A 13,138-nucleotide genomic window follows, 5' to 3' on the forward strand; every position below is an offset into this window, starting at 1 on the left:
TTGTGAGTGGTTTTGGGGGTATTATTGCTTGTGTCTGTTTGTCCATAATAACTGAAGCTATAGATCACCCAGCATGGGCAATTTCCCCAAGGCAGCCAGTGGCTTTGCTGGTCATTTACCTCTCTGGAATCAAGCCCTTCCTTCATTTTCAGTCTCTGAAATTTTCCCTTACATTTTTTTTTTCAAGGTCAAAGTGAAAGTGACCTCAGTCATGTCCGACTCTGCGACCCCATGGACTATATAATCCATGGAATTCTCTAGGCCAGAATACTGGAGTGAGTAGCCTTTTCCTTCTCCAGGGGATCTTCCCAACCCAGGGATTGAACCCAGGTCTCCTGCATTGCAGGTGGATTCTTTACCAGCTGAGCGACAAGGGAAGCCCTTTTCAAGGTCAGGCATGCCTTTAACATGATTATTAAAATTTGATAAGGCACTTAAATTTCTTTGAGTATATATTATTAGGTTTTGGAACCAGAGAATTCATCAAATTATGTTGGCAAAGATTGTACAGCCATTTCGCCAGCTGGCTGGCGAAAGTATATTCAGTTGTTACAACAGTCATCGTATCAGAATAACCTGGTCAAAGATAAACCAAGCGAGCAAATAGTAAAGTGAAAGTTGCTCAGTCGTGTCCAACTCTTTGCAATCCTATGGACCATACAGTCCATGGAATTCTCTAGACCAGAATACTGGAGTGGGTAGCCTATCCCTTCTCCAGCGGATCTTCCAAACCCAGGAGTCAAACCAGGGTCTCCTTCATTGCAGGTGGATTCTTTACCAACTGAGCTAACAAATAATAAACTTATTATTAATAGTTAGTGGGTAGATAATCTGTGGTTTAAGAAGAAAAGTCAGAGGAAATGTGATGGTTGAGGAGTGGTTTCCAATGATCACCTGAGTGACTATAGTGATTTTGCCCCCAGGCAAACAGCACTGGGAATTGAGTTTCTTTACATGATACTAGCAATTTATACAATATTCCTTCAGAATTGCCCATATATTTATCATCTCTGTTGCCTCTTTTCCTTTTCATATCTCTAATCTACCATTTGGGATAATTTTATTTTTCCCTAAAAAACTACCTTTAGCTTTTTTTTTCTCAGTGCTAGCTTACTTTTGGTGAATTCGGTTTTTTTTTTTTTTTTTTAATGGATGCATTTAAACTCCATTTTTTATGGTGGATTTTTTTTTTTTTTTGATGGACTGTAGAATTCTAGACTAGCAGTTATCTTCCTTCAACACCAGAAAGGGCATTTTAAGTATTTTTAAAAGGAGAATTTCAAGTGACTTTGTCCAGGGAAACAGAAGCCAGCCTTCATAGAATTGTTTCATTTGGTCATTTTAAACTTGTCTTTGTTCCTGATTTTTCATTCCTTTCCTAACAAAACTATGTCTTATTACTTATATTACCATTTACCCAGTCAACTAATTATTTTGATCAAGGCACACATTAATTGTTAAAATAACCAATAGTTAAAGTTACCAGCATAATTAGTTGACATATTACAAGAAAGAAATTGTATCATCTGTGAATTTGGAGGCAATGCCTGATTTGACCAAGTTTAATATGACAGAGAATCTCATAACTCACCTCTTGATGATGTCTCCTCTGCATTTTTTTATATGCATTACCTTCTTTTTCTGTACAGTTAATATTAGAAAAGTAACTACCCATGTCTTGATGTTCCTTACCTCACTAAGGATGGTTCCAGTCACAGTGGAAGAAATGAGTCCTCCTGTTAGTCCAATTATATTTGTAAGTCCTCTAAGAAATCCATAATATCTATACAAAAATGAATGACAATACACAAATGTAAAGTAATACAAATGCTACAGGAAAAAACATAATGTGTTGAGAGTTTAAGAAAGAGAACTGTTGATTTCCTAAATTTCCCATTCCCACTATTCAAATTCCATTAAAATGTCTGAAAAAGTATATGGATATATAAGTAACTTTCTGGTTGCACTAGAGAGTCAGAAAGCTTGGCTTTAACAATAAAGAACATTAATATATTGAGAAAATGAAAGCATATTAAGAGTGAAACCCAGCTAGTTGTAAAATCTATGTTTGAGAAATTCCAAAGTGATGTGTGTTGGTAACAGGAACTGGTTTGGGACTAATAAAAATTGAAGGGTTCTGTTCACCTTGCCTCTTCTCACCGTCCCAGAACTACTGGCCCCAGGGATTGTTCCCAGGCAAGGAGCAATGATTACTCAGGCAAGGAAACCAGAAACTTGTTTATAAGCAACTGTGATTGGCCAATCCTGGGTGCCAAAACCAAGCTCAGCAGAAAATGAGCATTGCAGAGAGCAGGGGAGCCACAGGGAATAACATATAACGGAGGGGTCAAATCTATCAGTCTTCAAAACCAAGGAAGTGCCTTTTGGAGAACAGAATCTGTCTAAACAAGAAATTAGTTCACTTCAGGACAGGGAGTCTGTGACTTTCCTGCCCAACACATTTCACCACCAAAGGTTGTGTACTTTAAATTCTTCCCTTTTGTGAGAGGGCCTTTTGTCTTTTATTTCCTTGGGTCTATTCTAATCTTTCTCTACTTTATATGTTGAGTGTGAGGGGGAGTGTATAATTAGTTTATGGGTTCCTGATCAAAGAAGCATCACATCTGGGCCTAGAGTCCTTGGTTGTATGCTTTTTGCTCTGGTCCCTCTTGCACCAGTCGAAGAATTTCACCTGAAATGCACCTCTGGCCATCTCTCTTAAGGTCGGAACTACAATGGTATTTGATCGTCTTTGAACTTCTGACTTTTGTTTTGATTCATGAAACATTCTTGGCAAGTGGACCTAGAGTCCCTGGATTGTGGAGGTGTATGTAGTCACAGGGTGGAAATTTGATTTGTCTCTTTTTGAGGGGAGCCGGAGAGTGTCTTTTAATATGTGAAGAAGAACATTTATGGTTATGAGCAGCCACAGGTCCAGATTGGGCAGAAACCATCAGTTGTCTGCAGTATTCGTTGCTTCCTTTTTAATTTTAGCAATAGAATCCCTGGGTTTAGGGCCACTTCTGCCTTTGGGAGCTCCTGTCACTTTTGCCTTCAATAAATGTTTATAATATTTATCATATTGTTTACAATATTCTGTTGCTTTATTATATGCTAAAACTTATTACAATGCACCCTTTTTCATTTCTTATATTGGTAATTTTTTTCCTTTTTGATCTTATTTTATTAATTTTAAAAGAAGCAACTTTGATATTGTTGGCTTTATGTTATCATTTTGGTTTTTTTTTTGGTCCTCATCTTTATAATTTCTTCCATTCTACTTTCTTTGGGCTTAATTTGCTACTTTTTTTCCTTACCTACTTGAGATACAAACATGGTTACTGATTTTAAGACTTAATTATCTGTCAGTATATAAGTTTAAAGCTATACCTTTCTCTCTGGGTATGATTTTTAAATGCACCCCACATGCTTATCAATGATATGTCACATTTCATTGTAATTTAAAGTATTTTCTAATTTCAAATGTGATTTCTCCTTTGACCTGAACATTAATTTCAAAGCAATGGGAGTTATCTATCGTTTGCTTTTGATAGCAACCCTAATTTCATTATCTTTTGCTTTTGCTAGCAACCCTAATTTCACTGTGATTAAAGAATGTATTCTGAGTGATTTCAGTCATTTAATCTTAATTCAGTTTGCTTTATGATTCAGCAGTCCCCAGTGTCAAGAGTCCTGAGTGCCATGACAGTTCCTCTGAAAACCATTGCACATCCACAATATGGAGTGGTTCACCAACCTGTGATTGGCAAGGTGAAAGCTTTTTATGCTGCATCCTCATGCCATCCAAACCTCAAATGGTATGTATTTGATATGGGGAATGAAAACAGTCTTGAGATGGTTTTAATGCTGGACAATTCCCTGGACAGCAATTAGCTCTAAAATTGCTCAGTTGTGTCCAACTCTTTGCGACCCCATGGACTATAGCCTGCCAGGCTCCTCTGTCCTTGGGGATTCTCTGGGCAAGAATACTGAAGTGGGTTGCCATACCCTCCTCCAGGGGATCTTCCCAACCCAGGAATCAAACGCAGGTCTCTCACATTGCAGGTGAATTCTTTACCAGCTGAGCTATCAGGAAAGCCCTGAGATTGTTTTAATGCTGGATGATTCCCTGGACAGGAGTTAGCTCTCAAATTGCTTCTTCAACTGTAACATCACATGGTAAAAGCATTTTGGAAGTATAAATAGCTGCTGAAGCAGACTTTCAATTTAATTGATTTTATATTTTGGTTTAATAATGATTCAGTAGAACCAGAACAAGATTCAGATGTCTAAACTATACTTTAGTCTTACATGGAGGGAAATTCAAGAGTGCATGACCCATCCATCAGTCAAAAATAATTAAAAAACGTTTTGAAACCTCCCTTTAAGAATGTCAAAGGGATGACAGTGCCTTCTTAATGCATCACATAGCATCTTTAGAATCCTCTGTGCTTTTCCACTCTTGCTACCCACCAAAGAGATGGTCACTACATTTCCAGGTCTGCTCTGTCTCACTCCATTTCCCAAACAATATTCTCATAGAACCACATCTGTATCTCTTCTTCTTCCTTCCAGACCTTCTTTCTTGTCATCTTGGTTCTACTCAAACAAATGTAATCATTTGCCCATTCCTCAGTTCTAGCAAAGATCAAATTCCTCTAAAAGGAAAATTTAGTAATTTATCTTCTAAGGGAACTCTTTTTAATAGGCAAGGGAAATATATGACTAGAAACATTAGGAATAAATTTCATTTAACTCATTAATTAAAAAGTTTAAGAATTGTTTGTGACAAATGTATTATGTCAATATGTTTGTGACATAATATATTAATACATATGCCCTAAATATTAAGGATGATCTAGCTTAAGAGGCTAATAATATTTCCAAATTGTATATTAGTCTATCTTCTATGACCTTACAAAATCACCTGGCTAACATTGAATTTGGACCCCCTGGAATGATGCAACACTGGTCAAGTTCTGTGATATCTAAGCCATTGCTGGCCAAGATATTTCCCATCCTACTGACCAGGTACTGGTGAATAACACTAGGGAGGCATTGACTACATCTAGGCATCTCTGGAGGCAGGCAAATCTAGGTATTAATCCTCCTTCTACTTATTACTAATCATGTGACTTTACATACATTCATTTCCCTGGGCTTTGGTTTCTTTTCTCATACTTTGTGGACAATATTATCTTACAGTGGGGCATGTCACATAAAAAATAATAAATGGTTGTTCTTGCTGGTTAGTCACCAAGTCATGTCCAATTCTTCTGCGACCCCATGGACTTGCAGCCCACCAGGCTCCTTTGTCAATGGGATTTCCTACCTAAGAATATTGGAGTGGGTTGCCATTTCTTACTCAGAGGATCTTCCTGACTTGGGGATCGAACGCCCGTCTCCTACATTGGCAGGCGGATTCTTTACCACTGAGCCGACAGGGAAGGCCCCCAAAATGGTAGCTATTTATAATTTTCTTAATCTGTAGATACATTTTTAATTTACCTGGTTCTCAGAGTGCATATGGCCCAACTAGCATTGTGTATTCTGTAGCAAATAATCCTTTTATGTCTTTATATAATTCCAAGTAGCCAGAAAACTTGCAGGCATTTTCAAGGAGGTTCTCAAAACTGAATAAGTCAAATGGATACATGTCTTTGTTACTTTGGCCTTCACCTAGTGTAGATCTGATGGACAAGATTCTTTACAAAATTGTAACAAATTAGAATATTCTTGGTTGATCTTTGCCTCTCTACCCCAGGCTGCAGATGTACAAAACTTCAGAGAATTCTGTTCATATTGGATCTATGTTCTCCAGAAAGTGCCAGCCCTGGACAGTGTCCCCTGGAATTGTGCAAACAACAGAACCGCTTCCATCAATCACACTTATTATATCTAAAAAGGGTATAGCACAGTAAAAAGAGGAAAAGTTTTTTGCCAACCAGATCTGGATTAAAATCCTAGGTAATATCCAAGCCAGTGGTGAGATCTTAGGCTGATAATCAAGTAGCTGAATGTCAGTTTCCTTAGTTGCAAAATAAATATTGCTAATTGTTGGTTGAGGAGTGATAATATATACTTTTTATGTCTGACCTGTATCAATGCTTCTTCAGAATGTTTGGCCTGTTGACCATCAATTCCAAAATAGTTGAAATCTTAAAAGTTCCTTGAGTACTTAGATACAAGAAAGAGATTTTAAAAACCTACCTGGGAGCAATATCCACGAGATTTATCACTAGTCCACCCATAGCAAAGCTTGATGTTGAATTAGCAAGTATCAGGAAAATTATAGTGCCATAGAAGTCGGAACTTAGGTAAAGCAGGCAGAGGCTGAAGATGGAAGGTAGGAGAAGTCCTGGGGAATGATTCAGACAACAGTCAGGTGCATGCCAAAGATGGGGAATTCCCCCAAATACTTGAACATATTGGTTATTTCTTACCTAGCGAGGTGAAGAGTTTCCGGATGGTGATTAGACTGAAAGTATTCCTTGTCTGGAAGATGTCTGCCATATAACCTGCTAGGACAGCAAAAATCCAGGCAAACAAAGGGGGGAGAGAAGACAGCAGCCCATTCTGAGGAGGAAATGTTATTGTGAGTGAATATGAGAAATGGAATAATCCCTACACTGAAATTCAGTATCAAAAATTTGTATTATCACACAGGAAACAATCAACATGCAACCCCAGAATTATTTCATGTTACCCAAGAGAAAGAGAAAAATAGTTTTGAGGTCAGAAACAGACATCACAATCTGCTTAGTTTTCTATTGCATTATCTTGGGACCTGAAAGTTCTAGATGGTAGAGAGGAAAACTAAGTTGGGGATGGGAAATGCTATCCATGAGGAAAATGACAAATAATAATGATAATAGAAGACATGTATATGGTGCTTATTCTGGACCAGCTGCTGTTAATCTTTGCAACAAATCTGTGGTCTAGTGGAAAATTACACTGAATCATACAGAGCTTAAAAGACCTTAGTGTCATGCTAGTTCCTAGGCTGGGTAGTTGGAAGTTCATTATAGAATGTCCCAAAGTGGCAAGCCCAGACTCCATTTCTAAAGGAGTCTTTCCTAGTTATTATGGCATCAAGCAACAGAAGGTTTCAGGCATTTGTACTTTTTCAAGTCAGAAAAGCAATGAGAATGCCGTTCCTTTCAGAGCAAGATACGAGTCATGGGTTCACAGGACTCTTTGCCTCTCCCCTGTGGAGAGGATTGGTATGAGCTGTGATGGGTGATATACTCTGGCCAGTTGACTTTCAGGGGAGAATCCCCATCCCTTCAGGGAACAATGGTATTGAGCTAAGGAATACACAGAGGTTATTATTACAGGGAATGGGAGACAGGGAATCTGTGGGAACCTGGGTGGTGTGTATTTTTCTGTGAGTGCTAGAAAGGATGTCTACACCTTTCGTTCTGGGCACTGTTAACATAATAATTGGAAATGGTAAAGTCTCTAGGTAAAGAACATCAGCTAAATATTATGAGTGCTAAGTCGCTTCAGTCATGTCCGACTTTGAGACCCTATGGACTATATCCTGCTAGGCTCCTCTGTCCATGGGATTCTCCAGGCAAGAATACTGGAGTGGGTTGCCATGTCCTCCTCCAGGGGATCTTCCTGACCCAGGGACTGAACCCATGTCTCTCTGTCTCTTGTATTAGCAGGCAGGTTCTTTACCACTAGCGCCACCTCAGAAGCCCAAATAGTATAGGGATGGGCAAGAGCTAGGACTAGAGTCATGGGAGAAAAAGACATGGGCACAAAGTCCTTCATAAAGTGAAGAGGAAAAGGTGTATTTACCTCTTTTACACCGACTTGAAGCTTGTAGTCAATATATGTTGGCATATAAATACTCAGGAAGGTATTTGACCAGAAAAAAGCAAAATTACAGATGGAAATGACCCAGAGTGGAACAGACTTCAGCAGAGCTTTGATGGGCACTTTGATGGGTGTACTTGAGCTGACCTGGAAGGGAACCCATTAATCATTAGCACATTGGGTCAAGCTGGAACACATTTCATTTGGCACAGAATCTGGGAGATACCAAAGTGGAGCATGCGGGTTCTACCTGCTGGGTGAGAGCGGATGTGATGTATTCCTTCTCTCTGATGCTTATATATGGGTGGTCCTTTGGGTCCTCATAAAACAGAATGAACCAGAGAACACTTAAGGCACAGCCACAAGCACCTATCAGAGCAGGACAAATTAGAATTGAAATTGCTCTGTCCGTAGTGAATTTCTTTTCCAAATTGGCATTTTTCATTACTGGTCTGAGAACCTGGACCTCCTCTTTCTTTTTGGAACTTTGCAACAAGGCTTAAATTTTTCATAATTTTCTTTGTATCCACACCTGCCTCTTCCAACAGAGTGAATTTTGCAGAAATGGTAGCAACCCCTCTGGCCTCTCCTGATTTCTTAGCCTCTATTATTTTCCATGTAGGATAGCTGGGCCTCCTTGCTCTTAGGCCATCATCTCTACAGATTCTTAATGTGTTCTACCGTGAGAGGAGGGTATAACTGGGCTCATACAGGGCTTGACAATCACCTGGTTTTGAGAAGTAGGCCTGGGCCATGCTCCTAAGATGGAGTCTAGGCCTTCAGGATCATCCAAGTCCTATAAGAGTCTGCCAAATTGTTTGCTGCTTTTGAGTTTTTTATACTAATGATCTGATCATAAGGAATCCTCTGTTAGGATAGGGAATGTGTATTGCTTAGTAGTCAGGCTTCCAGAAATGCATTCATTCATTTGACAAATACACTGGTTAAATGCCATTATGTACCATGTACCATTCTAGGTCATGGGAATGCAGCAGTGAATAAAGCAGACACATGCCCTGCCTTTACAGAGTTTACTTTCTAATGGATGAGAGAGATAGTGAATAGTAACTAAGCAAAAGGTAATAAATGTCAGTGACAAGAGCTAGGGAAGAGAGTTATGGGGAGAGGAACAAAGGAGCACTATGTTCAGGGAAAGTGAGGACACCGATGTGGGCACAGATACTCTAGGCTGAGGGAGAAATAAATGCCAAGGCCCAGAGTTATGAAGCCAGTGTCACTGGACAGGGAGCAAGGTGAGGTTGGTAATGGATGAGGATGAGAGGTAATGAGATCAGATCATTTGGAAAGCTGGAACCATTGTAGGATCTCAGACTTTTGCAACACGCTTTAAGACAACATTAAAAGAATAGTTTGACAGAATACCATTTCCACCTCATTCTGTGACCTGAGTGCCCAAACCCAAGGCAAAATGTAAATAGACATGAACACCTAATAAATACACAGGAAATACAATATATTTCTCTAAATTACTGTAGTCAATCCTTAGAAAATTCATTTGATGCTATTAGCTTTCTTTCAAAATGGGAAAATGGATTCTCAGAAAGGTCTAATTATTTGCTCAGGGGCACATGGTTAGCAAGTGGTAACTGACACTTAAGCATGGATTATATTGTCTAGAGAGGGAAAATAGCTGTAGAGGGGACTGGAGAACAGCTTTGAAGAAAGACAACAGTTAGTGGCAAGTAGAAGAGGAGAATCTCTGCAAGTCTCTGCAAAAGAGACTGAGAGGAAATGGCCAGAAGGATGAAGTCCAATGCAGGGAGAGCAGGACCACAGCAACTGAGATGAGAAGGAAATGCCTGATCTCCGAGGTTCAGCGCATGGAGTCAAAGGTACAGGCACCAGGGAAAGAATGGTATTGTTGGGTTGATTGATGGTACTTGTTCAGGTCAAATGTGGACTGAAGAACTTCAACTTGATTTATGGGCATCGAGGCTTGGACAGTTCTAACATTTGGGAGGCATATAAGGAGCTTGGAAGCCATCATCAAATGTTGAGCAAACTAAACATCAGACAATGCTTCTTTATCTGGCAGAGAATTGAGGTCACAGGGCAAACCACTGCCCCCAAACCACTGCCCTCCTGTCTCTAGAGAGACAGACAGACAGATGCAGGGAATTACAAGTTTCCAGAACAGAAGCCCAGAAACAGAAAATTCCAATGGAACCAGTCAGTAGTAGGGTAGAAAAACCTAGCATTTGATGGTTTTACCATAGGTTCAGTGTGGACAACTTTGAGAGATGAAAAATATGGGTGGGAGGGGGCCCAGGCCTAAGCAGACCCCTCACACTTTTGTGAGTTTTATTGCCAGAAGACCTGCCAGATTCTCACAGTGAATAAAAGAAGAAAATCTCTTAATCCTTCTAGGAGAGGATGGGGAAAGTAGCCATTTTTAATTACATCTAGAGCATTCTGTTTTTCACAAAAACTACTCAAGGGGAAATTATTTTACCAGAGCCTCACCAACTTAAGGAAAGGGAAACACCCAACTCCAGACCCTTCTTCCCGTCTCACTTAAGGAGGGGGATTAAAAAACAAAACAGAACTTGTGAAGCTCAGGGGCGCAGGCTCACCGAAACCCTGAGACCAAATCATTGACCACAGAACACTTTCTCCCAACATACACACCTTACCACCATATCAGAAGAATCCTTGCATGTTAGTGGGAATCCATCTAGAACTGCATGTCCCAAATGTTATTTAAGAAGTCTCTAGAGAAACTAAAAAACTACAGGAAAGACAAAAACAAAGATACCAGAGGAAATTGTAACCTCTGAAACTTGGAGCACACAATAAGCCAGATTAACCTGTAACCAGCAAAACATAAAACCTCACACTAAAGGGCTATTTATTTCAGTTCATTTTAGTGTATTTTGTTGAGCTTTCAACAAGGAAACCATGAAGCATAGAAAAAGACAAAAAAAAAAAAAAAAAAAAAGGCAGTTTGAAGAGACAGAGCAAGCATCAGAACTAGACTCAGATATTAGCAGAGGTATGGAATTGTGAGATCAAGAATTTAACACATGATTAAAAAGCCTGTGAAAAAGACAACATACAAGAATAAGTAGTAATGTAAGTAGAGAGACAAATTCTAACAATCAAAAGAAAATGCTGTAAATTAAAAACACTGCAACAGAAATGAAGAATGCCTTTAATGGGTTCATTAATAGATAGACATGGTTGAAGGAAAAAAATCACTGAACTTCAAGAAATGTCCATATGAATTTCCAAACCTGAAATGCAAATAGAATAAAAGAATTGAAAAGAATATCCAACAATTGTGGGACAACTACAATGGTGTAATATATGTGTAGTGGGAATATCTGAAAAAGAATAAGAGAAAGGAACAGAAAAAATAATTGATGACTAATGGCAATGATGAAGAGCAGTGAAACTGAGAGGATGGAAGACATATTTTCACATTATGGCTCGGCCATTTCTCCCTGTGTGTATTGGAGGCTCCCTATAGATCCACTCTCCACCCTTCTTTACGCTTCTTTGGCCACAGATTGGCTGACTTGAATGAACATCAACAGGCCCCCATGTCCTCTGCTTTCCAGATAGATTTGGGCAGAAGAAAGCCTAAGCAGAAGATTAGAAGGAGAGACTTGAAGGAGATTAGGGTGTCTCTTTCCCTAGTTATCACCTTCCCCAGCATTGCCTCTATACCTCCTTTTATGAAAAGTCACAGGTCCTCTCAATGTAAATATCTCTAAAGGACTCTCTCCTAGTAGATTACCATCAACTACTCCCTTGCTTGCCTTGCTTTGGACCTGGGGATGGTATTAGCTTCTGTTTTGCTAGCACCAGATCACTGCTCTAAACCTGTGATTCTGCCATATCTTTATACCATTTTAAAAAGTCACTTCATAAATAGATCCCTCTGCATTAAGCCTCTATATTGCTCTTTGTCTATCAAATGAGCATAAAAGCACTCATCCACAGTCCCCTATTGACAAATTTAAAATCAAGATTTGAAAGTGATTTTCTAGCTTATCTGGAAACCCCAATCCTTTATAGTTTATCATTTATTCCAGTTTGTTGAGAATTTCATGTGTCACTCTAGAAACTAATGTGTTTGATTATGAGATGATATGGCTTCCCTGGTAGCTCAGCTGATAAAGAATCCACCTGCAATGTAGGAGACCCCAGTTCGATTCCTGGGTCCATAAGATCCTCTGGAGAAGGGATAGGTTACCCACTCCAGTATTCTTGGGCTTCTCTGGTGTTTCAGCTGGTAAAGAATCCGCCTGCAGTGTGGAAGACCTGGGTTCGATCCCTGGGTTGGGAAGATCCCCTGGTGAAGGGAATAGCTACCCACTTCAGTATTCTGGACTGGAGACTGTATAGTCCTTGCGGTCTCAAAAAGTCAGACATGACTGAGCAACTTTCACTTTCACATAAGATGATGTACCAAATCATGCTTGGGATGTTAAGTATACATAGTATACTCATACAATGTTTGACCTGTTCTGATCATCCATTTCCCCATGAGTTTACGTAAGGGATGTTTCTGTAGCATTGATGCTATAGAGTTGTGAAATTATGTACAATAATGCATGTATAGTTCTGAGCATGATGTCTCGCTTGCAATAAGAAATTAATGAAAGTTGACAGCTCTTTTTCCTTCAATGTGATTTATGATTTTTAATATTGTTAACTTCATATAAATTATTAAATTTTGCATTTAATTTTAGGTTTTTTATAGAGACTGGGATTTTTATAGAGAGACTCACCAAAAATATAAAAGACCATGGGCCATCCCAGGGAGTCACAGATGAATCCAGTGATAAGCAGGACAATACAGGGTCCTAGTAGAAGTCCTAATCAAAAGGCACAAGGAACACCCCTAGTGAATGCAGTCATCTGGAAATGGAGATAATGTAGCTTCATGGTGGCAGTGAACAACTTCTAGTGAAATATTGATATAATAGCAAACAGAAGAAACTAATGAAATATTTGCTTTCTTCTCTTTTTGCTGTTGTTAGAGATAAGGAAACCTCTTCTCTGTCCTAGACAGTTTCCACATATTTAAAGTGTGGATGGTTTCCAAAGCCCTTGACAGTTCAAAACACACATATTTCTTATGTTCTAGTGCAGAACATGCTACAATGAGATGACAATGGGATTAAACATTCTAGGCCCTAAGTCATTACCTGACAAACTCAGAGAAGTAAGTCGGGTTAGTTCCAAGGGAGGAGCCCACTTGATCCATATTACTTGCTGAGTTGTTAAGGTTATCCCCTGAAAGAATGATTAGAACATTTGATCTCTGACATGTTTTGTGAATTTA

The 13,138-nt window shown here is 39.2% G+C and overlaps 1 protein-coding gene across 7 annotated transcripts in view; it reads right to left on the reverse strand.

Annotated features, from left to right (window-relative positions):
* The window catches only part of SLC17A1 (solute carrier family 17 member 1), a 217,157-nt gene that overhangs the window by 187,252 nt on the left and 16,767 nt on the right, over nucleotides 1-13,138 (reverse strand). For all 7 annotated transcript variants that reach the window (XM_070456250.1, XM_020886627.2, XM_070456253.1 and 4 more), the window contains 7 exons: nucleotides 13,002-13,089; nucleotides 12,582-12,668; nucleotides 8,075-8,193; nucleotides 7,807-7,971; nucleotides 6,444-6,576; nucleotides 6,211-6,358; nucleotides 1,693-1,783 (listed from right to left, as the gene is read on the reverse strand). In XM_070456250.1, coding sequence (XP_070312351.1) covers nucleotides 1,693-1,783; nucleotides 6,211-6,358; nucleotides 6,444-6,576; nucleotides 7,807-7,971; nucleotides 8,075-8,193; nucleotides 12,582-12,668; nucleotides 13,002-13,089 — 831 coding nt within the window. The remainder of the gene's footprint in view (nucleotides 1-1,692; nucleotides 1,784-6,210; nucleotides 6,359-6,443; nucleotides 6,577-7,806; nucleotides 7,972-8,074; nucleotides 8,194-12,581; nucleotides 12,669-13,001; nucleotides 13,090-13,138) is intronic.

This window comes from Odocoileus virginianus, chromosome 27 (genome assembly GCF_023699985.2).
Source record: "Odocoileus virginianus isolate 20LAN1187 ecotype Illinois chromosome 27, Ovbor_1.2, whole genome shotgun sequence".
NCBI classification, from domain to species: Eukaryota; Metazoa; Chordata; class Mammalia; order Artiodactyla; family Cervidae; genus Odocoileus; species Odocoileus virginianus.